The sequence below is a fragment of the Puma concolor genome, chromosome B1, assembly GCF_028749965.1.
Source record: "Puma concolor isolate L17-30 chromosome B1, mPumCon1.1.hap2, whole genome shotgun sequence".
Taxonomy (NCBI): domain Eukaryota; kingdom Metazoa; phylum Chordata; class Mammalia; order Carnivora; family Felidae; genus Puma; species Puma concolor.
This window is the reverse complement of record NC_141670.1, coordinates 21,553,688-21,581,086: the sequence shown is the minus strand read 5'-3', so window position 1 is coordinate 21,581,086 and position 27,399 is coordinate 21,553,688. Positions and strand designations below refer to the sequence as shown.

The 27,399-nt window shown below is 38.4% G+C and overlaps 1 protein-coding gene across 5 annotated transcripts in view; it reads left to right on the top strand.

Annotated features, from left to right (window-relative positions):
* Positions 1-15,313, top strand: part of MICU3 (mitochondrial calcium uptake 3) — a 112,846-nt gene extending 97,533 nt beyond the window's left edge. For 3 of the 5 annotated variants that reach the window (XM_086702863.1, XM_086702862.1, XM_025932959.2), the window contains 4 exons: positions 7,034-7,142; positions 9,203-9,360; positions 10,414-10,482; positions 12,421-15,313. In XM_086702863.1, coding sequence (XP_086558989.1) covers positions 7,034-7,142; positions 9,203-9,360; positions 10,414-10,482 — 336 coding nt within the window. In that variant the 3' untranslated portion in view covers positions 12,421-15,313. Of the gene's footprint in view, positions 1-1,491; positions 4,963-7,033; positions 7,143-9,202; positions 9,361-10,413; positions 10,483-12,420 lie in introns of those variants that run through there. The other 2 variants (XR_015249648.1, XM_086702864.1) reach the window with 2 other exon arrangements.
* Positions 15,314-27,399: the final 12,086 nt, after the last annotated feature.

Sequence of the window (27,399 nt, the reverse complement as noted above, 5' to 3'; positions counted from 1 at the left end):
ATAGAATCATGCAATATGTGACCTTACATGGTTGGCTTCTTTCATCATATTTTTGAGGTTCACGCATGTAGTAACTTGTATCAGTACTCCATTCCTTGTTATGGCTGAATTATGCTCCATTGTATGTATACTGTTTGTTTATCCATTCATTTGTCCATAGACATTTATATATATATATGTGTGTATATATATATGTATATATATATATAAATTTTTAGTTATAGCCATCCCAGCGAGTATGAAGCAGTATCTATGTAATTACCATTACCTTCACCCTAAATAGAATTCTTTATTTCTTCATATAGCTTTGAGTTAGATTCTGGTTTCCTTTCTTTTCAGCCTCAGTGACTCCCTTTTGCATTTCTTGTAGGATAGATCTGCTAGTAACGAACCCCCTTGAGTTTTATCTGAGAATGTCTTACTTTCTTCATTTTTCAAGGATAGTTTTGCCACATGTTGTTTACCTGAGAACATCTTAATCATTTCTGAAGGATAGCTCTGCCACATACAGAATTCTGCCACATACAGAATGGTTGGATGTTTTTCTTTTAACACTTGAACTGTCCTACTTACCTTTGGCCTCATGGTTTCTGATGAGAAATCAGCTGTTAGTCTTATTGAGGATCCCTTCTCTATGAAGAATCACTTCTCTCCTGCTGCTTTCAAGATGGCCTTTGTCTTTTGACAGTTTGAGTATGTGTCTTGGTATGGATCTTTTCAGTTCTTCCTGCTTCAAGTTCATAAACTTCTTGAACGTGTAGACTTAGGTCTTACATCAAATTTTTGAGGTTTTCAATCATTATTTGTAAAACTGTTCTTTCTGCTGTCTTCTCCCCTTTTATTTCTGGAAGTCCCATAATTTGGGTATTGGTACACTTGATAGTGTCCCCAGGTTCCTTAGGTTCTGTTAATTTTCCTCATTTTTTTTTCTTTAACTATTCTATCTTCAAGTTTGCAGATTCTCTATTTTGCGTATTTAAATCTATTGCTGAATACCTACTCAACTTTGTGTTTTCAGTTATAGTACTTTTCAGCTCCAGAATTTTTATTTGGTTCCTTTTTACAATTTCTATCTTGATATTCTCAATTTGTTCATAGGTAGTTTTCCTGATTTCCTTTAGTTCTTTATCCGTAGTTTCCTTTAGCTCTTTTGAGTGTATTTTAGTTGATTCAGAGTCTTTGTCTACTTAGTCCAATGATTGGACTTCTTCAGGGGTGGTTTCTGTTGATGTATTTTCCTGATGAATAGGCCATATTTTCCTAATTCTTTGTGTGCATTGTAATTTTTTGCTAAAACCTAACCATTTTGAATATTATACTGTGTTAACTCTGAAAAACCAAACTCTCCCCTACAGCTGTATACGCAAAATAGCTTGGCGAAGTCACTAAATAAATGGGGGAAAGTGCATTTCTTGTCATGTATAGTCACTGAAGACTGTTCTGTTATCTAAGTGATTAGCCAGAGAACTGACAGAGATCCTTACATCCCAGAGCCAGGAAGAAAAACCTAGAGTGTTCTCTTTGCAACTTAGCTCTGAGCTGGAGCATTCCTCCTGCACTGACCCAGGCTACCGAAGCCTCTTCCTTTGCCTTCATCTCCTGCCTCCACAAAGCCCACAGATCTGCAAGAGGTGGTAACTTAACATCCATAGGTATCTTCAAAGCATGTGGCAGTTCCTGGTTACGTTTAATTTCCCAGGTATCTACAGTGTCCCTGTTAGCCCCTATTCTAATACCATTCTCCTCAGCCTTCCCTTTGTCAAGTTTTTGGATTCTGTCTGCCACCTGTCCCATCTGTCACCCCTTGTGTCAGGCAGGCACAGAGTGTGCATGTCTTTAAATCTTTTGATAGATGTCACTGTCCCCAGGAAAGCCCAGGAGGGAGGGGCAAAACAAAAGTCAGCCTCTTCACTAGTCCCTCAGAGAACCACCATACAGGTCAAATCACATGTGGTAACATTTTAATAACAACATTTTAATTACCAATACATTTTATATTAAATAACACAACATTTAATAATCACATACCATAGTAGCCCTCTGGCACCAGGAAGCCATGCCGGGAACATCAGCACTATCCCACAGCACCGAAAGATAAAAATGGTAGTTCAGTGGACAGAAACACCACAGTGCTCTCTCCCTGAATTCCAGCTACCCTTCTCTTCATTAACCAGTCCCCTCCTTGCTATAAACTATGGATTAGATTCCAGAGTTTGAAAAAAGTTAATCCTGACAGTCTTTCCCAACTAATGGCTGGAGGGACCAATTTTTTAAGCACCCTACCCTGCCATTTTCCATGGCATGACTCCCCCCAGTCTCGTCCTAGTCTTCTAATAATTATTTCACGCTTATGTACCTCAACCAAAGATAAACAGGTGCACACACTGGGAGCTCCATCATGGCTGCACATAGAGCATGGTATCTGCCAGTACAACCAGTGTAATCACACTGCAGCTTGAGATCTACAGCATTTTCTAGTTTGTCTCTTGATTGAATTATGTCTTATCAATTCTCTCGGTTTTGTTCACTGAGGCCTTGCCACAGTTCCATCCAAATGGACTTACACATGCTTGTTCACATCCTGAATGACACATTTCAATAGTATATGTAAATTTTTATTATAAAAGACACATAACATAAAATTTACCATTTCTCCCTTTTAACTATTTTAAAGAGTAAAATTTGGAGACATTCTGTTCACAATGTTATACAATCATCATTAGTACTAGTTCCAGAACTTTTTCATCATCTTAAACAGAAACCCCATAACCCATTAAGCAGTCACTCCTCAGTTCACCTCGCCCTAGCCCAGGGCAACCACTAATCTGCTTTGTTTCTATGAATTTATCTATAATGGATATTCATAAAAGTGCAGTCATATAATTTGTAATCCATTATGTCTGCTTCTTTAACTTAGCATAACTTTTTCAAAGTTCATCCATATTTTAGCAAATAATGGCGCTTCATTCCTTTTTATTGCCAAATACTACTCTATTATATAGATATATCACATTTCCTCTGTTTGTCAGTTGGTGAATTGTTTCTGAGTTGTTTCCAGTTTGACTATTCAAATAATGCTGTTATGAATATTCGTATACAATTTTTTCATGTGGACATGTGTTTTGAACTGTCAGAGAATTAGATACATACTTCAGGGTAAATAGCTGGGTCACATGGCATCCTTAATTTTTAACATTTTAAGGAACTACCAAACTGTTTTCCACAGTAGCCACAGCATCTTATAATCTCATTAATAATGTCTGAAGTTTCTAATGTTTCTACATTTTTCTCCACAGTAACACTTGTTATTGCTTGCCTTTTTAATTTTAGCTATCCTAGTGGATGTGCAGTGGTATCATTGTGTTTCAATATGCATTTCCCCAGTGAATAATGATGTTGAGCATCTTTTCCTGTGTTTGTTGGCCATTTGTCTATCTTCTTTGGAAAAATATCTATTCAAGTCTTTTGCCTATTTTTTAATCGTGTTGTCTTTATGTTACTGATTTTTTTTTACTTTTATTTTTTATTTTCTTCATTTTTTAAATTTACATCCAAATTAGTTAGCATCTCGTGCAACAATGATTTCAGGAGTAGATCCCTTAATGGCCCTTACCCATTTAGCCCATTCCCTCTCCCACACCCCCTCCAGTAATCCTCAGTTTGTTCTCCATATTTATGAATCTCTTCTGTTTTGTCCCCCTCCCTGTTTTTATATTATTTTTGTTTCCCTTCCCTTGTGTTCATCTGTTTTGTCACTTAAAGTCCTCATATGAGTGAAGTCATTTGATATTTGTCTTTCTCTGACTGACTAATTTCACTTAGCATAATACCCTCCAGTTCCATCCACGTAGTTGCAAATGGCAAGATTTCATTCTATATGATTGCCGAGTAATACTCCATTGTGTATATATACCACATCTTCTTTGTCCATTCATCCATCAGTAGACATTTGGGCTCTTTCCATACGTTAGCTATTGTTGATAGTGCTGCTATAAACATGAGGGTACATGTGTCCCTTTGAAACAGCACACCTGTATCCCTTGGATAAATACCTGGTAGTGTAATTTCTGGGTCATAGGGTAGTCTATTTTTAGTTTTTTGAGGAACCTCCATACTGTTTTCCAGAGTGGCTGCACCAGCTTGCATTCCCATTTATGTTATTGATTTTTAAGAGTTCTTTATATGTTCTGGATACTAGAATCCTGTCAGATACGTGATTTGACAGTTTTTTCTCCCATTTTGTGTGTTGTCTTTTTACTTTCCTTGATAGTATCCTTTAAAATGCACAAAAAATGTTTACTTTTGACAACGTCTCATTTGTCTGTTTTCCTTTTGTTGCTCATACTTTGGGTGTCATATTAAGAAACTATTACCAGGAAGAAAATACAACAGCTCTTCCTCTTTGAAAATAAAGAATATATTGATGTAAAAAAAAAAAAAAAAAACAAAAACAAGAGGAAGAAACCATTGTCAGTTCCAAAGTTATGAAGTTTTTGTTTCTGTTTTTTTGTAAGATTTTTATAATTTTAGCTATTAAATTTAGGTCTTTGACCCATTTTGAGTTCACTTTTGTCTATAAAGTGAAATAAGAGTTCAACTTCTTTCCTTTAGTGTAAATAAACAATTGTCCCAGCCCCATTTGTTAAAAAGATGTTAAAAAGAAAGAGGTTCTTTCTACAATAAATGGCCTTGGCACTCATATTGAAAATCATTCTATCGTAGGTATTTGGGTTTATTTCTTGATTCTCAGCTCATGTCCTTTTGATGCTTTAAATTTTTCCGTTATTATCATCATGTTATTTTTGCTACAATGTAAGATACTTCTTTTCATTCCACTTCTCACAGTTAGGACGTTTTCCTTTCAAGTCCAAATGGTTCATTATAAAGTGATTCTGGTGGTGAGAGGAAGAAGAAATGACTCTACCTCCTGACACTATCATTCCCTCACTGCTGTTAAAAATGGAGTGCTTTAAATTATCAGAATGAATTCCCTGTTCTTCAAGTTTATGATTCTCTATTTCCAAACACAAAGAATTTAATCTACACAGAAGAATAATTATATGGTGTTGAATCTGACCTATCTTTCTGAAACATGACATCACTCTTCTGAAAAATGTAAAGATTCAGATGGTGAACATTGTATTCTGTCATACCTCGATTTGCTTTTTAATCTTATGCTCCCTAAAAGAATTGACATTTTTGTTTACACTTTGCTTAAAAATTGCTGTGGCAGCTGGCCACAGCATAAACTGATATAGAACCAGAACAGTGACCGGTTTCCCTGGCAACAAGCTCTCCACATCAAGACAAACCCCTTCTGGCTCACTCCCCCTAATTGATTCAAACAGCCCTTCCTGGAAAACATGGCAATTGGGATCAGGTCACAAAACAAAATCCAGGGTTGGAGTGGCCATAAATGAATATAAGGAAAGAGGAAGAGAAAATAGTGAAGAGAAAAGAATAGTGAGAATTCTCCTTGCAGGTAAAAAGCATTGCAGGTGAAGTGGAAATAATGTATACCAAAAATTGGTATTATTATTTTGATAATAAAATAGATAATGAATATGATTCTGATAATCATTTAATCAGTAATTGGCTTATATGAACGTAGACTTTTCTGGTTCTTTCCCTGCCTTTCCAATGCTGCCTTGTTAGTTTCCCTTTCCCTTTTCACGTATGTTAAGGTGAGAAATTGTTAAGCCTAAGTTCTTAGCCCTATGCCCTTTTTCTGTTTATTTTGTCAATTATATTAGTTTTGCTGAGAACATAATAATTTAAATGTAGCTCTTCATGGCCAGATGTACATTGTCTGAGATACATGGTGCGTTGAGCTGGTAGCAGTGGTAGTCTTTGCAGTTTATGGAAATGACGTTCCGGAGTCCTCTCCGTGGGCCCAGAACTGTAAGTGTGCACTCACGGGGCCTCCTCGTGCTGTCCTGGCAGAGTTATCGTGGCAGAAACAAGTGAAAGTACCCTGCCTCTGGCCTGTTCAACATTTTGATTTTCGCATTGTCATTGTTACAGACGTTAATGGCCAAATGCTGAGTTATATTTAAGGAATATGTGTACAGGAGAAACTGGTGTTTTAGGGGTGGTTTTCCTCTCGTGTTTTTCTTCTTAATCATCATACTTACTCTTAGGGTTTAAAAAACTTAGGCCTAAAATACAGTTTTCCAAAATTGAAGCTTGTTGGGTTTTTTTTCCTCTGTTTATTCAGCTTTTTACTTGTTAGGACAGAGTGGCTGCTTCCAAGTTTCTTTCATGCTAGACTAGAAACCAGAGTCCTAGGACACTTCTGTCACCTGAAAAAAGTTCAGTGTTGCGTTGTGCCCATTCCCTGTCCACCTGCCCTTCCACAGCCCCTCAGCAGCCACTGATCTACTTGCCGTCACTTTACATAACTCTCGTCTGTTCTAGAATTTCGTATATTGAAATTGTATCGCATGTGGGGTCTCGTGTCTGGCTTCTTTCACTTGAGCTTCATCCGTGTTGCCAAGCCATAGCTGGGCCCTTTGGTACTGTTAGACCACTACTTGTGTATGCATTCACCTGTCATCTGGGGTATTTCCAGCTTTAGGACATTATGAATAAGGCTGCTGTGAATATTTGTGTGTAACTCTTTGTGGAGACGTGTGTTTTCGTTTCTCCTAGGCAAACACCTAGGGATGGAATGGCTAGATTATATAGTAGCTGTTTGTTTACCTTTATAAGAAACAACCAGAGAGGTCTCCAAAGTGGTTGTAAAAGTTTTATTCATTTTTATTGTATCATTTTTGAAACTTTGTACAGATATGACAGTGTTTTAAAAATATTTTCACCTGTCATGCTAATGGTAGCAACCCTGTGCAGTGGAAATAAATCTGAGTGAATTTTACATTCCATTTGAGGAAGGAGGCTTCAGAATGTGCCCTGGAAATGTTTACCTACATGAGATATGGCAAGTGCCTAATCTATTTATGTCTAGTAAGTACAGATGCTTATTTTAATAAATTTGGCAATACTAAATATATTTCCATGTATTCTCCCAATATAGGGCATCACATTTGATGAATTCAGGTCATTTTTCCAGTTTCTGAACAACTTAGAAGACTTTGCAATAGCCCTGAATATGTATAACTTTGCAAGTCGCTCTATAGGGCAAGGTAAGTAATCGTCTTTCAGTACTTAGAGGCAAAAAATAATGATCCTATCTTGTTTCTAGGAGCTTTGATAACAAATTAATAAAGTATTTCATATTAGCCATCAAGTCACCTGAAAGTGATATATACTTTGATGGGAAATCTGTTTTCCAGCAGAGTTTAGGGAAATATGCTAAATTTTTCCATTAAATTTATTATTGGCCTTCATTTCATCTTATAGAGAAGACTTAATGATGCTTGTAAAGATTCAAAGAGGAAGAAACCTCATGGCCGCTGGTAGCATTGAGGAGTGCGTGTGCACCTATGGAAGAGCCAACTGGCCACGCTCAAACGTCATCACAGGGTGATGTTTGTATTTCTAATCTTTTGCTCAGTCCCTGCTGATCAAGAAGCCTGAATTTTGCCAACAGAGCCCCCCCCCTTTGCTGTGGACTTACGTTAATCAAGTTTTAAGAATCACATATAAAATTGTATGTTGATTTTGCTTAATTTACAAAGAAATACACTGTCATAGAATTCAGAATGCTGTCGTCCTCAGGATCAGCTTCATTCTTTCCTTATAGACAAACTAACGAGTCTAGTCCGTTTTCTAAGATTCTGTAGCTGGGACCAGTTTCACTTCCCTAATGTGTCTTTTGTTTACTATTCTTGCCATATGAGGACTTGCCACTTACGTCTTTGAGGTAATTCTACCTGTGTCTGCCATAATCTAATAAGTGCTAATTCCCAAGTTTAAATCTCAGAGGACAGTCTTGTTTTTCTATTACCAAGTTCTGGGGAGAAGCCAAACTGTAGTCCCTAAATGCTCATAAATTCTCTCTCCCCCCAAAACATAGATACTGAATCCCTCACCTAGCTTCATTCATGTACTCGCTGAGTTAGAGAAACCTGAGAATTTGTCCTATTTCACCCTTGTCTAGTGCAGATGTTCAAAAAAGACATCTCAGCTCAACTACTTTTGTGTTTGAAAACCAAAACTTTGGGAGCCCTGCTTTCACAGACCGGCAGTTACTGCCATGATGAACCCCCTAGTCAACCTTGAGAGGAAAAAAAAGTCAGCATCTGCTTACCTGGTTCAGAATGGAAAGTTGCTCTTTTACTGTATGGAACTAGGAATGAAAGCAATCAAACGTGTGCCCTGGCAGGTGCTCGGAATCCGTCTCTCTTTGTTTACTGTTGCTGCTAGCACTTACTTTCAGGTGTTTACCTCTCAGAAGGACCATTGCGGTAGCCAACCCTGTGGTATTCCTGCCATTATCCACCTTCCTCTCTGATGTTTCCTAGACAGCTCACAGAGTGATCTCTCTAAGACGTGATCCCTTCTACGACACGCCTGCTGTGTAAACTCCTCCGTCCCACACTTGCCTGTTGAAGGCTGTCCAGGCTCCTCACCTCAGAGTCCCTGTGCAGAGCTGCTCCAGCTTCTGCGTGTCCCCTGGGCTCTGTCCGGACCAGACCACTTGTTGCCCTCCCTGCGTGCCCGAGACTCTGCTCTTTCCCCCCACGCCTGTGTTCATTCTTGTCCCCTCCTCTGCCATTTCCCTCATCTCCACAAGCAGAATTCATCCATCCCTCAGGGTTCAGCTCACATACAAACTGCAGCCTTTCCTAATCACTGCTCTTCTCTTTCCTTTCCTTACGACTCCACACTACAGACAGAAGTAGTCACTCATGTCCAAGTTCTCATACACTTTGTTAACATTTGTGTGGTCCTGTGTAATGGTTATTTGGACAGGTGTCTCGTCATTTGTCTGAACTGTAGGTTTCTTGGTAACTTATTCAGCTTAATTTCTAGTACGTCTATCACTGATAGTGGGTGTTCATTAAACATCATCAAATATGAATGCATTATTAACCCAAGATACAGCTACTGCTTGGCCTTTTTAATTCAAACCACATAAATTCTCTGTTCCCTAAAAGATAGCATGATTAATGAAAAGTCGTGTGCTACATAAAGTCATGACCCATGGTCAGAAAAACTTCTTTTATAACCTTTCTGGTAGTTAACGCATATTATAAAAATAATATTAACTGTTTCCTCCTTTTCTGTAACATTTATCCAGATGAATTTAAGCGTGCCGTCTATGTAGCTACTGGCCTCAAACTTTCACCACATTTAGTGAACACAGTCTTCAAGATTTTTGACGTTGACAAAGATGATCAATTAAGTTATAAAGAATTTATTGGAATTATGAAAGACAGACTCCATAGAGGATTCCGGGTAAAATAAATTTGAAGCCTATTGATATCCTTTTTAAAAACTGAAAGAAAAAACTCATCTCCGTTTCAGAAACAATTTATACAGATTTTTAAGGATAGAAACATGAAATGTCATATTTGAAAAGAAAATACATAAGGTCATACCTATTTTCAAAAACACTTTGAGATGATTAAAGTTAATGCTTTTTGAAAATATAAATCAGTTTGAATTTTAGTAACTTACTTTCATATCCAGTTAATACGTTCCTCTCCGTTTGTGGGGAGAAATGTCAAATATTTTTTGATTAATTCAGGCTGCACACAGGCACTTCAGACTTGGTACTAGACAAAGACATAGCATTTTGTACGATGCAGATTTCCACTAGGCAATTTGAGGCTCTTCGGTCACTGCATATTCAGTACTTTTTAAATGGAAAATACACTGAACACCTTTGTTTTGTCTGTTGAAATATTTTTTTCCTGTTAACATCTTCTACTGAAAATTACTAGAACTGTAGTGATTTTTTTTCTCAGAAACATGGTTTAAGTAATGAAATATAGCATGAATCAACAAGTGTTTGCACATTTAACATGTTTGTGGATGTGCCACAAACGGAAGGTAAAAAAAAAAAAATTTTTTTCTATTAACAGCCAGAATGTTCAATCTTCTGTCTTTGGTAAGAATACCCCTAAATGTTGTACATCTAAAAAGAGAAAAAGTTATATATAAAAAAATCGAGATTCATCTTAAACAATGTTTTTAAAGATTTTTAATGATTTTTTAAAATTGGTAAAGATACTGTGTACTTAACTGCCACCTAGTGGTGAGCTGTTAACACTTCCAACTGAGGTCACAAATACCTGAAAGGATATACACTGAAAATCATTTATTTTTCCTCAAAAATTTTAGAGTAGCAGAAGCAGATTAAAATATAAACTATGCTACAAATCTCTGATACTGTGTTTATCTCTTAAATGTTATATGTTTTTATTTTTGCTTTATTTATTTATTGCATACCTGTGGCCCCATAATATTTTATGTACATTTACATACTGGTAATCCTCTGTTCCGCAGGGTTATAAAACAGTTCAGAAGTATCCCACTTTCAAATCCTGTCTAAAGAAGGAACTTCACAGCAGATAAGTATGTAGCTTCCCTGTTTGTCTAAATTTGTTCAGAAACAAAGAATCATAATTTATTTTTCTATTATGACACTTAGGAAATAGCTGAAAGAAATAGACTTAGAACTTATTTTTGTATTTTAGCCCATTATTTCAGTTGAGGAATTACACTTCTAATGATTTTATTTTAGACCAGTAATTTAAGAATTAATCATTATGACAAAGCATGAATTTACAACTATTACACTGTGATCCAAAAAGGAACTAGAATAAATACTCATCTGACTGGAATTCTCTTGGATGTCTTGAATGAAAAATTTTCTGTTAAGCCTGCAATTTTGTATGTGAGCAGATACAGTATGAATCCAAATAGGATTTTTATGCTCTGGGACCATTAGCGTCTAAGGGAATATTAGTTAACTATTTTATAGGACCATGTCCAAACATCTGCTGTAATAATAGCAGCTGACTTTTTTAGAATTATTTTAGGCGTCTGGTCCTCTAATAGGTATTCTCGTACATGTAGTATCTCATTTAATCCTCATGGCTAGATACTCCATGTGACAGCAGAGAAAATAAAGACATAGTGAGTAATTTGCCCAAGATAACTTGCTGGTAAGTGGCCAGCTAGGATTTGAGCCTCATTCTGTCTCATGGCATAGCCGTGTTACTTACTGTTAACTAACCATCACCATCGAGTGCCGTAGTTGAGGAAGATGCCCGAGATTCGTTCCGTTTGTGTCGACCCAAAGAAGTAACTCCTATTTGTTGCTGATCTCCAGAATGAGAGGTTTACTTTTCCTTTTTTTCTTTTAAAAGTGTGCTATTGTAGCTACAAAATTTTGGTTTATTGTGATTTCTTATTAGTTAGGTCTCATCAGTAACAGTTTTGTTTGTTTATATACGCTTGTCAATATACATTCTCGCTGTTTCCCTCAAGCCTGAAACATTTGTATTTGTCTATAGCAATATTTCCCAAAGTGGTTCCATAGGATATCAATGCGTATTACTCTAAAAAAACAACAAAAATCTACTTAGTCAATCAATTAAGTTTGAGAAGTATCCTAATTAACATGATACAGTAGGTTTCTTCCCCCTTAGAACTTATCAGATCTTAATATGCCACTATTTATGTGTCTTTCCAAGAGAAAACCAAGTGTTCACCATTTTACAAAGCTTTCAAAGCTTTCTTTTTTTTTTTTTTTTTTTTTTTTTTTTTATGGAACTCATTTGGGAAACTCATTTTGGCTCTAACATGTTCAATGGCAACTAGGCTTATTTATTTACGGTGGTAACTGTTGAGCTAGCAAAAGAAGTCAGGTCTCCCTCCTCTCTATTTTAAGGAAGTTTCCACTGCCTTAGAAACTCACTAACATGGGGCGCCTGGGTGGCGCAGTCGGTTGAGCGTCCGACTTCAGCCAGGTCACGATCTCGCGGTCCGTGAGTTCGAGCCCCGCGTCAGGCTCTGGGCTGACGGCTCGGAGCCTGGAGCCTGTTTCCGATTCTGTGTCTCCCTCTCTCTCTGCCCCTCCCCCGTTCATGCTCTGTCTCTCTCTGTCCCAAAAATAAATAAACGTTGAAAAAAAAAAAAAAAGAAACTTCACTAACATTAAAACAAAAAACAAGTAGGACCGTACCCTTTGTTCGTGTAGGTAGTGTTCCCCACCAACCCAAAATAGTCACGCTGACACTACTAATCCTGTGTAGTAAGTAGTACATGGAACCCTGGATAAAAATGACTATCTTTATTCTAGACCTTTCGGTTAGCCAAGTTACTTAGCAAAATACTGAAATTTTAAGTTAAAGGAAATATCTTATGTTAAGTCTTTGAATCTTATATTGTCGAGTGTTTTTATTATGTGCCTTACTGTTTCACATTATTATCGTAATAATAGTTGATTAATGTCATCACCTTTTGGTTTCATCGTAAATAAATATTGCTAATATTTTTTCTCATTAGGTACTTCTAAAGCAAAGTTTAAAGGATTATTATCTATATGATGATCCAAGAAGCAAAAATTTCAGAGTAAAAGCAGGTCTCAGATCACAGCATGTAGAAATGAAGGAAAAGAAGAAACACTAAATATAGTTTTTCTTGATTGACTTCTTGAACATAAGACAGATGATATGCATCTTCTCACTAACTGTAAATGTTATGTGTTATCAAGTTGAGCTTTTGCATTGATTTACTGAACTCTGTACTTTTTCATTCCTTTCAGAAGTATATAGATACTTCCAATGACTATGTAAGAATGTATTTTAAATACTTTTTATTTATTAGAAATTTACCTGATTTCAAAATAATATATGACTCCTGGAATCTAGATCACTTAAAAATTAATAGCAACAACATATTTTCTTTGGTTTTAGACTGTGAACTTATTTTCAGAAAAATGAGTATTACTTGAGATTTATCTTAGGCCCTTAGAATTGTTGATGAATCCCCATTATTACCAGGTTTTTAATTACATTAAAATAATTTTGAAAAACAAATAGAAATTAAGCTACTATATAAATATAATATGATGGTTTACAATGTACTTTTAACTTTTAAAAGTACTTTACATATACTGTGTGAATCATGTAAAAGTTTTTAAAAGTTTTCGTTTATTGGCCAAAGTCATCAGAATGTCTGATACTCTTTTATGTGTGCGGTAAAGCAATTTCAAATGCAGATTTTTTTTTCTCCAAAAAAGTCACATCTTCATGGTAGAAACCGTGGTGGCTACAGCAACTACTGTCCTTGTCGTGACCGCCTTTAGCACGCCGCTGCTCCTGACAGCAGATGGCATGTGTCGGCAACGCCAGTCACAGTGATGTCTTGCAGCCATGTGACTTGCTGTGCGGGAGTGTTGCACGGTGCGGATGTAAGATGTACACGAGTGATGTCTGTATTTGGTAGAAGTTAAGATTTTGTTTCTTGCAAAAGGACCACGTGCAAAAGCGATGTCAAACAGCTGGTCATAATGAATAACAAGTAAATTCTTTCAAAATGATATTTCAAATTCATTAAGTCAAAAGACTTAAAGAGAAAAGAAAAACTTTCTAGAGAGAAACAAAATTAGGTTTTCACATGGAGAAAATAATTTGATAGCATTTAATGGAAGTTTGTTCAGTTAGAACGTATAGTTTATAAAAGGATACTGTACAAAAATAGAACAACGAAGTTAATATACTTGTATATTGTATGTGGAAGGTAAGTTCATTTATCTTCTTTTCTAAGATGTATTTAATGTAAATTGCACACACTCCAGCTATCACCTTGCTTTTGCATATGAAAATAGGAAATACAGACTTTGTTTTTGTAAGTCATAAATGTGAAATTGGTAGTTCTGCATCCGCCTATTTATAAAAGTACTGTTATTTCCAAGAAAATGTTGTGATTAGCATTGGCTATGTATTTGTTAAACTTTGTACATTCTTTATCTGGCATTATTTATTACATTGATATAGAAATATATATGATTCATGGATTTGAAGATTCCATGCAGTATAATCATTTAATTTCACCTGCTTTGAAGGTTGACTCAGTTGATTGACTAAATGAAAATGCCAACCCACTCATTTAACATGTCCAAGGTCTATTCTACCTTACACTGAACGTTCTCAATAGTAATTATTTGCTATCCAAAATAATTGAAGACATGCAAGTTACTTTCATCTTTGACTAAAAGTTATATTATCTTGCACACATGGAGAAATTGCTATTTAGAACACTTCTGTCAGTATAGATTTAAAAATGAATTAGCTCATTAAAATTCTTTATAATTCTGTCACTCTCCCAAGGCACACTACATATGCAGGCTTTATTTTTTATCAGTATAAATGAATATTTATAAGGCTGCAACATAATATTAAAAAGGGAATAAATAAAATATTCTGATAAATTAAAATGAAAAAGTAATAAATTACAGTGATTATATATTATTACCCTTGAACTTTATCATCTATAAATTGGGAGGTAAAAATATGTCACTGGATTGTTGTTTACATCCATTAAAAATTTTTAATGCTTTAATAGTAACATATGAAATACATGTATGCCGTTATTCTCAGTATTTCCATCTACAAATTATTCTTTAGAAACATGAAACTATACATAAATTTTAGTATCGTACTCTACAGAAAGCCTACATGGTAAAAAGTTTATGCTGTTTTCTCGGTATCATTTCATATTAAGAAGTTCATTTAATTTATCCAGTTCATTGTTCTTATGATAAAATATAATTGTAAAGCAACCTGTTGTACATTTCTTATAGTATCTTAAAATAAATGTACCTGCCCTTGAATCAAGAAACTTAGTTTTTTGTTTGTACATATTAATCTGTGGATTAATGTCTTTCTTCAAACTTTGAAAATTTTTGTTGGTTACCAAACCAACATTGATCTTAGTCCCTCTGGTATGGTAATACATGCCAGTGAGATTAATCTTATCAACATTTTAATAGGTGTAAATAAATCACAGAGCCATAAAGCTTCTCAAAGTGTATAATAGGAATTCATACATTATAGAATTATAGTCATGGGTACTAAAAAGTTTTTCAGAAGGTTTTTCATGGTGACTTAATGGAGTATGAATTTTGCTTTACAGAACTGATTGTTTAAGTGGCTTAAAATCCTTAAGCCAACACTACAGCAGCCCCCGTTTTACCGATGTTGGCATTTTGTAGGCATTGTTTTACGAAGACAGCTCCTAGAGATTTACTAGTTTTCAAAATACACTCTACCTGATGTTGTATAGCCTATAATATGTTAACAGTTTTACATAGTGCTTTTACTTCCATAGATGTAAAAATATGAATTGTATAATATTCACAAAGTATAAAATAAAAATTGTAAGTGTTAAGAAAGCATTGTGGGGTTTTTTTTCTCTTAATTGGCAGCATTGTTACTTTTTAGTAGTTCATGAAATAATTGTGTGTCCTGCAATCAGTCACATCTTATATTCCGTGAAATACCATATGATGAACATCAGCACAAAGAATTCTCTTTATATCTTTGTGATTATCATTAGGTCGCGATCAGTATTTTTGGCACGCATCTTGAAAACCAAGGATTGTATCTATAATTGTGACTGTCAGCACATAAATGTACAATGCTTAGAGGAAATGAAAACCTTATTTTAGGGGCGCCTGGGTGGCTCAGTCGGTTAGGCGTCCAACTTCAGCTCAGGTCATGATCTTTCAGTTTGTGAGTTCAAGCCCCGCATAGGGCTCCGTGGACCTGCTTCGGATTCTGTGTCTCCCCCACCCCCCCACCCCGCTCTCTGCCCTTCCCCAGCTCACACTCTCTCTCTCTCTCTCTCTCTCTTTCTCTCTCTCTCTCTCTCTCAAATATAAATAAACATTAAATTTTTTTAAACCTTACTATAAAAGTTTTCTGGAATAGATAAAGTTTTTCCAGTGTCATAAAGGAAGAGAAGGACAAACAATTATGAGAAATGGAATAGAGAAGTAAGAAGAGACTGGAGAAGGGATTGGAATGAGGACAGACTTTTCAATTGGGATTGAATAGACAGTTTTTAGGAAAATAAATTTAAAGAAATTCAAGTTAAATCAATAATGGCAATACATCCTTTCCCATACCAGATGGAGGAGATGGAATGGTTTGGAATACGCAGTGTTGGTTAAGCGTGTGTAGCAGTTGCTGGTGAGGCTAGAAATTTGAGTGCAGCATCTTCAGAGGGCAATATAGAGTCATGCCTCCGAGTTCTGACCTAGAATTTTACTTCTGGGATTGTACTGTCCCAACACACACATTCACAAGTTTGCATGTCACCAAATACATCTTTACAATGAAATTGCATGTAACTGTGAAAAAGAATGAAGTCCGCTGCTCATGCTGATACTGACAGAGATGATCTGCAAGGTATTTTATAAGAGCACAGCAAAGTACGGAGGAGTCTACAATATACTGTTTCTGTTCGCAGCATAATTTCATTGCATAGAATTACATTTTAATGTATCTATAGATACAGATACAATGCTTAGAGGAAATAAAAACCTTGTTATAAAAGTCTGGAAAGGATAAACTTTTTCCATATATATATAATAAATATCATATGGATAATATATATTTATATAATATAGATGGACGATATATATACATATTTCTAAAACTCAACTCTCGAGGGTTGAATAACAACCAGCATCTCTCTCCCCATCAACCCTCATTTCTGCTTCTCAGAGGCTGTCACTTTCCAATCTTGTAGCAGTTTCTTTTGGTGTCTCCCTTCCTATTTCAGGTTAATATGTTATACTGATATTTCTTGATTGATTTCATTTTTTAGATTACTAACTGTTGACTTCCTACAAAGGAAGGTGGGGATTTGGCTGTCTCATACAATCCCCCTCTAAGACACACATTTCCCTTCCCCCATCCTTTTAGTATATGTAAAGCATAACTTCAGTTAAATCAATTATTACAGCATCATCAATTATTATATTTCCTTTCTTCTACATCTTCTTATAGAGTTAAAATTTTCTCCTTTTCAGTTTGCTTCATTCTTTATATACTTCTCATGTGCCGACCCATCATTAATCATGCCCGTAACTCCTCTCCAGAATAAACATATGTTGTTAATACTTTGCAACACATCAGGTAATATGTAAGTTCTTAATTATAATGTTAGAAATGCCTCCTGGGACTCCCCATCTTATTGTTCCTTCCACAGTGGTTGTTTCCAGTCCTGATGCAGAACATTGTAGGATTTCCCTTTTCTGTCTCGAAGATTCTATTTTACCTTCTCCATATCCCTGGTCTTCCTTTAATGTTCATATTTTGGAGTGGAACACAATCCTCCATTACTTCCTGAGAAAGGCTGCACGATAAATGTTTGAGATCTCGTATGCCTAAAAATGCGTTTACTCTACCTCCTGCGTGGTGACAGGTCGTCCAGGGATAGGAATCTAGGGTGGCACATCTTTTCCCTGAGAACATTGAAAGCATTGCCCTATTGTCCTCCAGCTTTCAATAATTTTCTCAGGAAATCACATATCATTCTGATTCCTGACCTGTTTGGTCTTTTCTCTCTCTCTTCCCCCTCCCCCCTCTCGAAGTTAATAGAATCTTTTTGTCCCTACTGTTCTGAAATTTCACACTGATCTAACTTGGTAAAGATCATTGCTCACTGATGTGCTGGGCACTCCACAGTTCTTTCAATCTAAAATCTTAATTCAGTTCTGCAAAAATAATAATAACAAAGCAATAATTTCTTCGAGAACTTTGTCCCCTCCTTATTTTCTCTGTCCAGTCTCTCTGGAATTTCTGTTCCTTGATACTCAGTCCCCTACATTCTGTCTGGAATTTTCCTTTACTCCTTCTTACTGTTAATCTTTTTGTCTTTCTATTGTCACCTTTTAAAAGATTTCTTGAGATTTTTTGAGAACCTCCTTACTGTCCATTCTCTTGAGCTTTTTACTTATTCCGTCCTATTTTTTAAACTTGTTCTTCAAATTTACCTCCTGTTCTTACTTTGTTTATTTAGTAGCATTTATCCTCTCTGATTATTTTCGTTTCTTTTAAGTTTTCTTCTCTTCATTGACTCTTTTTTTTTTTCTGTTTGTGTTTTGGGTGTCTCATATGTGGGGCTTTTCTCAAATATCTGGTCATCTTTTGCTATATGTTCATATTTTAAAACAAATTACAAGCTCTGTGTATATGGAATTAACTTTTGACTGGTGAGTCTCACTTATTGCTTTTCTGGCTGAGTCACTTCGTATGACCTTGACTTTTCAGTATTGATGGGTCTTTCTCTCTGGTCCAATTTCTTCTGCCTGTCAGTGCAAAGCCTAGCTGCTCTTTTGTTCTGAGTTGTGTAAAGGAAGGAGTGCTTTATTTAATACCCTTTCCTTCAAATGTACTAGTCTCTCTGTACATGGAATACCCATGGTTTGACCTCTGAAGAGGTTTCTCCTGGTGTGTGAGGGGAGAGGGGATTGGTACAGGAGGGAGCTTGAGATCAAAATGCTTTATAAACAGAATTGCAGTCAATCCCATTTACAGTGCCAGCTTCAGAGGTTTCTGGATCCTTCCATTCTGAAGCCTTTCTGGAACTCTGCAGTGTCAACCTGACTGTTTCAGGGGTCTCTATGTTGCAATCTTTTAAGTTCTCTTTGGTCCAGAAGTTAATTACCATCTGTTTCCGAGATTTGAAAATTGTGTGCCTGTACTCTCTTGTCCTTGAGAAAGAAAGCTATGCTTCTCTGCCATTTTATACAGTTTCAAGAAGGAGTGGGGGAAAGGTGTGTCCAAAAGAATATATTTAACCTCCATACTTAGAATATATCGGGAAGTCCCCATACAGAACTGAACAATGGTCACCTGTGAGGATGGGGCCACAGGTCTATTAAATGATGGGGACCATACGCTCATATATTTAATGAGTTGTTATTGGACTGTTTTGGTGTTTCTACCATGTTTTTGTTTATTTTGTCCAGAAAAGCACATTTTTTAAAACTTAGCTTCTCAGTCCAGAAAAAGTCGGAATAAACCATGAAGGTCAGGATTTGGGGGGATTTATTCACCAAATCCAGAGTTAGGTAAGTTACTTCTTGAAGTAGACAGAGATGGTTGTTAGAAAAATGAGAGTCTAATGATGATTGTGAATTTATGGAACATCGCATGATTTCAGCTTGGATGGTGGGAATGGGAAAGGGACTCGTTGATAAGGGCCGACCGTGGAAATCAGTCAGTAGACCTAAAAAGCCGAAGATCGCAGCCGTGCTCTCTCACAAAACGTATTTTAGTGATGTTTGCCATAAGAGACCAAGAATTGAACTTGGCTCTTAGTCTAATTCAGTATGACATTTTCTATCGTGTATTTTCAAGGATGAAGCGAGCAGCTTGAAAGTAAGATCAGTCTACTAGCAGATTTCAAACGGAGATAAAATGAGTTTAGGAATGGAAGGCAATGAATAAAGATACTTCCAGTCTGTGGCATAGAAGGCTTTACTCTGCAAGCTCTGGGTGCTATAAGAGTTAAAGATTCAAGCTGGAAAATCTACAAAAAAAAAAAAAAAAAGACCCATACACAACACTCTGAAAATCTATACTTTTTTAATGTCATTGCTCGTTGGTGCTAAGAGGTTCTCAAGAAAGTGAGTATCTTATATACCGTTTGTGCTGTAATATTTTATTACAGTGAGTGTACAGATTAGCTGTCTCAAAGATTCTTTTGAAATCAGATTGTACATCAAAACTGCATTGTGCCCTGCTAAGTAAGCAAATTTAAGAAAGAGGAGAAGGTGATGTCAAGACTTATTGCAAAATGAACAAATAAAGGAAAAAGATTTGCTTGGTGTTCAGCCTATTAAAGCATAGCAAAATGTCAGTCTTCATTTGTCAACTTAAATGTGTTTTTCCAAAACTTACAAAGATTCAGTCTGCCGAAAGTATCCTTTAGCCAGTGTTTGGACTCGAGAAATAAATTAGGCAACCTGAGAATGCAAAACAGATTATACCAATAATTTCTCATAGTGATTATTTACCGCATAAATATGTACATTACTAATTCAGATACAGATAGCTGTTGACTTCTTTGTTCTTCTCCCGATTATAAAATTAATACGTGTATTTTTGTTCCCCAAAAGGTCAGAGGCAAATGTCTCTTCCACAATACTAGACCACCAGATACAACACGCACAAGCATTTCTCATCTCCAGGGATTTTTCCCTTCAAAAAAAAAAAAGGTAAACATAAATTTTTAGAACACCAAGACCTGCCCCTCAAGTAGCCAGAGTGAAGAATTAGAAATAACCCAGAACATAGGTGACAACCAGGAACAACCAGCCAGGGCAGCAGACTTCGCAGGTGCCTGGAACCTGAAGAGGAGGGAGCCTGCAGGCTTTGTGAAGGGGCAGGATTGGCCTGAGGCCAGAGTTCTGTACTGGCAGCAGGTGAGCATTTGGAACCTTGGAACAGCAGGCAGGAGGCGAACCTGAATCCAAGGCCCCCTCCTCTGGGCTAACACCTTCAGGCAGGCCCTGAAGGGTCCTGAGACCCCTGTACCCACCCAGGGACACACACCGGCTGAAAGAAGAAACCAACAGGACTCTCCTGGATTACAGTCATAACCTCTTAAAGGCAGGCAAACCCAGACACGGCCAGCCACTGTGAGAAGCGACAGAGACCGCAAATTAGACCCCAACAAATCAGACGTTGGAACTGAACCCAGAATGCACCAGGGCTCCCTAGGAAACAAGCTGAAGTCACCAAAATGAGTTTCACAACAACACAGGACATTGGGATTAAACAGATATACTTGCCAGATAGACTTTCTAGAAATATTTAATTGCTGGACTCAAAACCTCAATTCAGAGTTTGGGGTCCAGCCGTGGCTGAGTAGACCTATCCTTCTATCGTGCCGCACATACGCAGGGCTAGACTCCACGAGGCTGCATGGCAGAAGGCCACTACTGGGGGTCACGCCGTGCCAGGGGCATCAGAGTTCAAACCAGCAGGATGTGAAGACCTTAGGGAGCAACCCAACAATTCGATGAAAGACATGCCTTAAGAGTAAGACTTCTCTGGGGGCGCCTGAGTGGCTCAGTCCGTGAAGCGTCCAACCTCAGCTAGGGTGACAATCTCACGGTCTGTGAGTTCCAGCCCCACATCAGACTCTGTGCTGACAGCGTGGAGCCTGCTTGGGATTCTCTCTCCCTGTCTCCCCCCCCCCGCCCCCCCCACCTGGCTTATACCCTCTCTCTCTCTCTCTCAAAATAAATAAATAAACTTGAGAAAAGAGAGTAACTCTACTCTAAAAGCAATTCTAAACCCATCCTAATAAAACCGAAAATTAATCCACAATAGGCACAAGCTGATCTGCCTGTGCCTGTGTGACCACCTGCCCAAACAAAAGTATTCTATACCCTAAGCAGGAAAATGTGACCCTTGGCCAGAGGTAAAATGGACCCTAGAAACGGACCCAGTGGTGGCCCAGATGCTTCAATCAGCAGATAGAAAGTTTAAGAGCGCTTATAAATATGCTAAAGGATTTAAAGAAACAGACTTTGAAAAGGGCACAGCTTTGACTCACCAGATGGTGAAGATGCTGAGGTGCCTCCTAAGTGAGACTTGCTGGAAGTCTGGGGTACCGGAGAGGACGGTCCACAGAGCAGTCGAGCCCTCGGTCATCACAGCGTCCGCGGCGAGCCCTGGGGCTCATCAGGTGCCGGCCAGGGCTGCGGGTGACTGGGCACAACCAGAAGCAGGAGCCGCCTTCTGCCCAAGTCTGGTGCACTTCCAAGGTTGCCCTGGGATCCCCCGGCCTAAGACAGGATGTGGGAGCAATGATCGGGGTCGGGGCCCGGTCCCACGCTATCGGGATCCCAGATATACCACAGTTGCCTGAATTGAGCAGTGGGGGAGGCAGGCGGTCACCAAATCCTAGAGGCGGTCACATCCTGCAGGAACTTAGCACTGGAAAGACCACACAGGGAACAGGTGGAGCCTGGGAGCCTAGAGACTGGGCCACGCCAGGAGGAGAAAATCCCTTCCTCCTCCGGTGTCCTTCCAGAACCCTGTAACTGACAAGGTTTAACACCAAGCTGGCTGGCAAATCAGAAACATTTACAAAGCCCATCTTTATTACTGAGCAGGCAAAAGGGGGGAATTGGGAGCTAAAAGGAAATTAATTGATAAAAGCATAATCCACCCCTTTGACACTCAGCTTTCATATGTAACCTCTACACACTCTGGAACGCCATACGCAAGTGAAACAACTCAATTATGAGCCCAACAATCCCTCGATACACCACTGTGGCTGTTATCAATTACCCGTCAAAATCCATGCCAGTTCCACTGAGTATTCTGTTGCCTAATGACTGAACTATAAAATTAAGCTCTAACAATCTGTATAGAAACATTTTTAATGGAAAGGAAAGAGAAGAGGAATATTGTTGACATGTACCCATAAGCACATACCTATAAGAAGCAAAAGGAAAATATGAAAAGCAACTACAGTCATTTCTGTAACTGGTCACAAGGTCCTAATTGTTATCGATGACTTCTCCCACTATCCGCTCTTTTTTTTTTTTTTAACATGAAATTTACTGTCAAATTGGTTTCCATACAACACCCAGTGCTCATCCCAACAGGTGCCCTCCTCAATGCCCATCACCCACTTCCCCCCCCCCACCTCCCATCAACCCTCAGTTTATTCTCAGTTTTTAAGAGTCTCTTACGCTTTGCCTTTTTTTCCCCTTCCCCTCCCCCATGGTCTTCCGTTAAGTTTCTCAGGATCCACATATGAGTGAAAACATGCTGTCTTTCTTTGACTTATTTCACTTAGCATAATACCTTCCAGTTCCATCCACATTGCTGCAAATGGCAGGATTTCATTCCTTCTCATTGCCAAGTAGTATTCCATTGTATATATAAACTACATCTTCTTTATCCATTCGTCGGTTGATGGACATTTAGGCTCTTTCCATAATTTGGCTTTTGTTGAAAGTGCCGCTATAGGGGCGCCTGGGTGGCGCAGTCGGTTAAGCGTCCGACTTCAGCCAGGTCACGATCTCGTGGTCCGTGAGTTCGAGCCCCGCGTCAGGCTCTGGGCTGATGGCTCAGAGCCTGGAGCCTGTTTCCAATTCTGTGTCTCACTCTTTCTCTGCCCCTCCCCCGTTCATGCTCTGTCTCTCTCTGTCCCAAAAATAAATAAACGTTGAAAAAAAAAATTAAAAAAAAAAAAAAAGAAAGTGCCGCTATAAACATTGGGGTACAAGTGCCCCTATGCATCAGCACTCCTGTATCCCTTGGGTAAATTCCTAGCAGTACTGTTGCTGGGTCATAGGGTAGGTCTATTTTTTGTGTGTGTGCCCCTTTAGTTTTCTGTTAACTCTTCCTTCCTACTGGGTATGGAGTCCTAAGAAACCCATAATATATCCTGGGTTCCATACACAGTCCTTCTTGCCTCTACTGGGTAGCAGAACCCAGTTTCTTCTTGGTAATAGGGACTAATCACTCCACCTAGAAGAGCAACCCATCTTTCTGCCTGCTGGTTCAGTGGCATAGGAGTCCACAGTAGCCAGATGGCAATCTCTTCTTTCTCCAATAATGGAAGCATTTTTATGTCCCCTGGTGGAAACATGTTCCTTCTAAGGACTAAGGTCTCCAGACCAGCAGAGCTCAAAGATGCCGGAATGAGAAGCAAAATACTCTCTAAGTGGGTGGTAGGTGTAATAATGACAGGAGCCATTCTCACTTCTGCCCCTGGATTCCTGAACCCAAATGCTCTAGCTGTGGCAGGAGAGAGTACCATGGAATTATTCTCTCTGGGAGAGTTAGTCTGATCACGTTGCCCCACCATTACCAGAAGCAAGAAATCGCTTTGTTTTGGCACCGTTTGCTTACCATTGACATTGTTATCATTTACACATTGTCGGCTCATGTTCTTTGTCACAAATATTGAGGGCTTAGGGTTTTTTTAATATTTTTTTAATGTTTAGTTACTTTTTTGATAGAGGGCACAAGCAGGGGAGGGGCAGAGAGAGAGAGGGGGACAGAGGCCATGAAGAAGGGTCTGCACCGACAGCCGCGAGCCCTACACGGGCTGGAACTCACAAACAGCGAGATCATGACCTGAGCCGAAGTCGACACTCAACTGACTGAGCTGGGCAGGTGCCCCCAGGTCTTAGTTCCTTAAATCTCTCTTCATTTGATTTCTTTGTGTATAAAAATATAGCCCTTTTTTCATATAAGTTGTGAATAACCTTCCAGTGTATTGTTGGGGATATACATACATATAATCTCAAAAGTTCTCATTTTTATGTATTTGAATGTGATTTTTTTTAATATCCCATTTCTTCCATTGCTTTTAAGCTTAGAAATTCTTCTTCCAATTTGGTAACTACTCTGTCATATATTTTTATAGTTTGTATTTTCTTTGCATTTAACTAAAAAAATTCACCGAGATTAATTTTGTGAAATGGGAAAAAAAAAAAAAGTGAGGACCTAACCCTATATTTCCCTGCAAATATCTAGCCAATTTATCCAGCACTATTTACAGAATAATTCTTGTTGCCACACAATATAAAGCAAATTATATTTTAAATATTTTTATATACCTGAATCAGTTTTAAGATACTATTCTCTTCCTTTGGATGGTCTATCCTTGTAACCACATTTTTTAAATTATTGTAGCTTTATGTTTTCATATTCCATAAGACTAGTCTACATCCCCCTACAACAACAACACTTAAATTCCTCTTTTCACAAACTTTCTTAACTATTCTTTTTTTTAATGTTTATTTTTATTTTTGAGAGAGAAAGAGAGAGAGAGAGAGAGAGAGAGCGTGAGCAGGGGAGGGGCAGAGAGAGAGGGAGACACAAAATGTGAAGCAGGCTCTAGGCTCTGAGCTGTCAGCACAGAGTCTGATGCTGGGGGCTCGAACCCACGGAGGTGAGATCATGACCTGAGCTGAAGTTAGACACTTAACCGACTGAGCACTCAGGCACTCCTCTTAATTATTCTTACGTGTTCATACTTTCAGATGAACTTTATAATCATCTTACCATATCTCCTCCCAAGTGATTACTGGAATCACTTTAAAATGATAAATTAATTTCAATTAATTTCAATGTGAAATTCTGCAGGGTGAGTCAGCAAGCTGAGACCCAGGACAGCTGACGGTCTACTCCCAATCTGAATCTTGAGTCCTGAGAACTAAGGATGCTGATGGTTTAGTTCCAGTCCTGAGGCTGACAGGCTCGAGATCCAATGTTTCAGTTCAAAGGCAGGAAGAATCCTCTCTTACTGTAGGAAGGCATTCCTTTGTTCCAGTCAAGCCTTCAATGGACCGGATGAGGCCCAGCACATTAGAGAGGGCCAATCTGCTTTACTTAGTCTACCAGTTTAAATGTTAATCTCATCCAAAACACCTCACAGAAACACCCAGAGTGATGTTTAACAAAATATCTGGGTACACCATGGCTCAGTCAAGTTGACACGAAATAACCACCACACCACCTTTATAGTATTTTTATCCTATCCAGGAACAATTACCTCAGTAGTTTATCCTCAAAATGTATGGCTTTCATTATCTAAGTCATACTACATCTAAGAAGGTCTTTTCTAGATATTCCATACTTGTTGCTGTTAAAAATGGGAATTTTTCCCACGGGCTTTTCTGTCTGATTATTGTCGGTATATAGAACAACAATTGATTTCTTCAGCTACTTAACTAAACTCTTAGTAGTTCTGACATCTTTTTCTGTTGACTGTTTTGAGTTTTCTGGTGGTAAATCATATCATATGCAAATGATGGTAAATGTGTCTTTGCGCATTCCTGTATTATCGCTCTTATATCTATTTCCTGTATTACTGCACCGATTATAGCTTCCAGAATGATGTAAAATACTAATTGTGACAGCAGAAATCTTGAGTTCTTGTTTAATAAGGTTATCTCTAATGTGTTCAATGAAGCATAATATTTTCCTGTCGATTGGACACAAATACTTTATCTTGTTAACAAAGTATCCTTTATTTCCTGGATTTAAAAGAGCCTGGAAAAAGGAATGAGCATTGAATCATCTCAAATCCCTTTTCAGCTTCCAGCGATGATTACACAGTTTTTGAATTTGACCTCCATATGAGCTATATCTGCTTTATAGGCTTCTAAGTATTGAATTATTCTACATTACTGTAATAAAGTCTGATCATGGTAGAACATTCTTTTTGGATCCTGGCCTTAGACAGGCTGACTTACCTACATCAAGATCCTCATCTCCAAATTGGGGCTAAAAATTGTATCTGCCCCATGTTATAGGGATTAGATGAGATAATTTCGATAAAGTACATTTATAGAACTAAAAATTAAGAACTATATAGTGCTTAATTAGCACAATGTCTCCTAGATATGTTCAGCTAGTAGTACCATTATTATTGTTATTAACCAAGAACACTGAATATGGTTTGAAAGGGGAAAGTTGTATTTCCTGTCGATTTTTTTATATGCATCAGTGGGAGGTTTGTCAAATTTTCTTAAAGAACATAAAATAGGTATTTAAAAATTTTCATGTACAAATCATGGGAAGGAACAACAGAAAGCTATTTTCTCTTTATTTTAAAACTATGTTGTTTGTTGACTCCTTACCTCTTTGTGGGTCAACTAACTCCCTCATAACATTCCTGAGCAGGACTGATTTCATGGTCATGTGATCAGTGTCCCCGCACAAAGCCCAGGACATTTGAGGTCTAATGCTCTGTGGTCACCACCTTCGAATTCTTAATAACGTTATCTTTGAATTTTTGATTTATAGGTGAAATTATTGAGACAATGGAGATTGCCCAGGGGGCTTGGAGCCTCCGCTCACACAGTTCTCCTTCCCACCTCCTCCCCGCCTCCCCACGATGGGTTCTTGGCTATCTTCCGCCTTGCCCAGCCGCACCCTCCCCACCGTTGCCCAAGTGTTTGCCCTACCTCCAGCCCCCTGGCAGGGACAAGGGTGAAGGTATGGGTAGAAATGGGGAGGGGCATCCGCATCCAGCGAAACTTTGGGGCATAGGATGGTGGGGGACATCCTGCCCTAACTGGCAGTGCCACGAGACATCAGGAGCCGGCAGGCAGCCAGAGGCCACAGCTCAGTGGAGACGAGCCTTTGACCCAATCCTCATCTAAGTACTTACAGTTTTCTAACTCAGGCCTGCAGTCCCCTGGGGGGTTCCCTATCCACGCGGGTTGAAGTATCAGGCCTGTGGAAAGTGGAGACGTCTGACTGGACTTCGCCAGGGTGCTCTCCACCTAAGCGTGGAGGCGCATCAGTCCAGCAGCTGGCACGAGAGGGGACCGGCAGCCGTCAGGCCTGGACAAATGCAAGTGCATCCGGAGTCATGGGAGAAGGTCTCAGGGCACCCGTGAAGGCCCACGCTCACCTTGCAAGTGTCTCGATGCCTGAAGGAGTCTACCTCAGCCTGCTTTGTGCTGGATGAACTCTCTCTTCC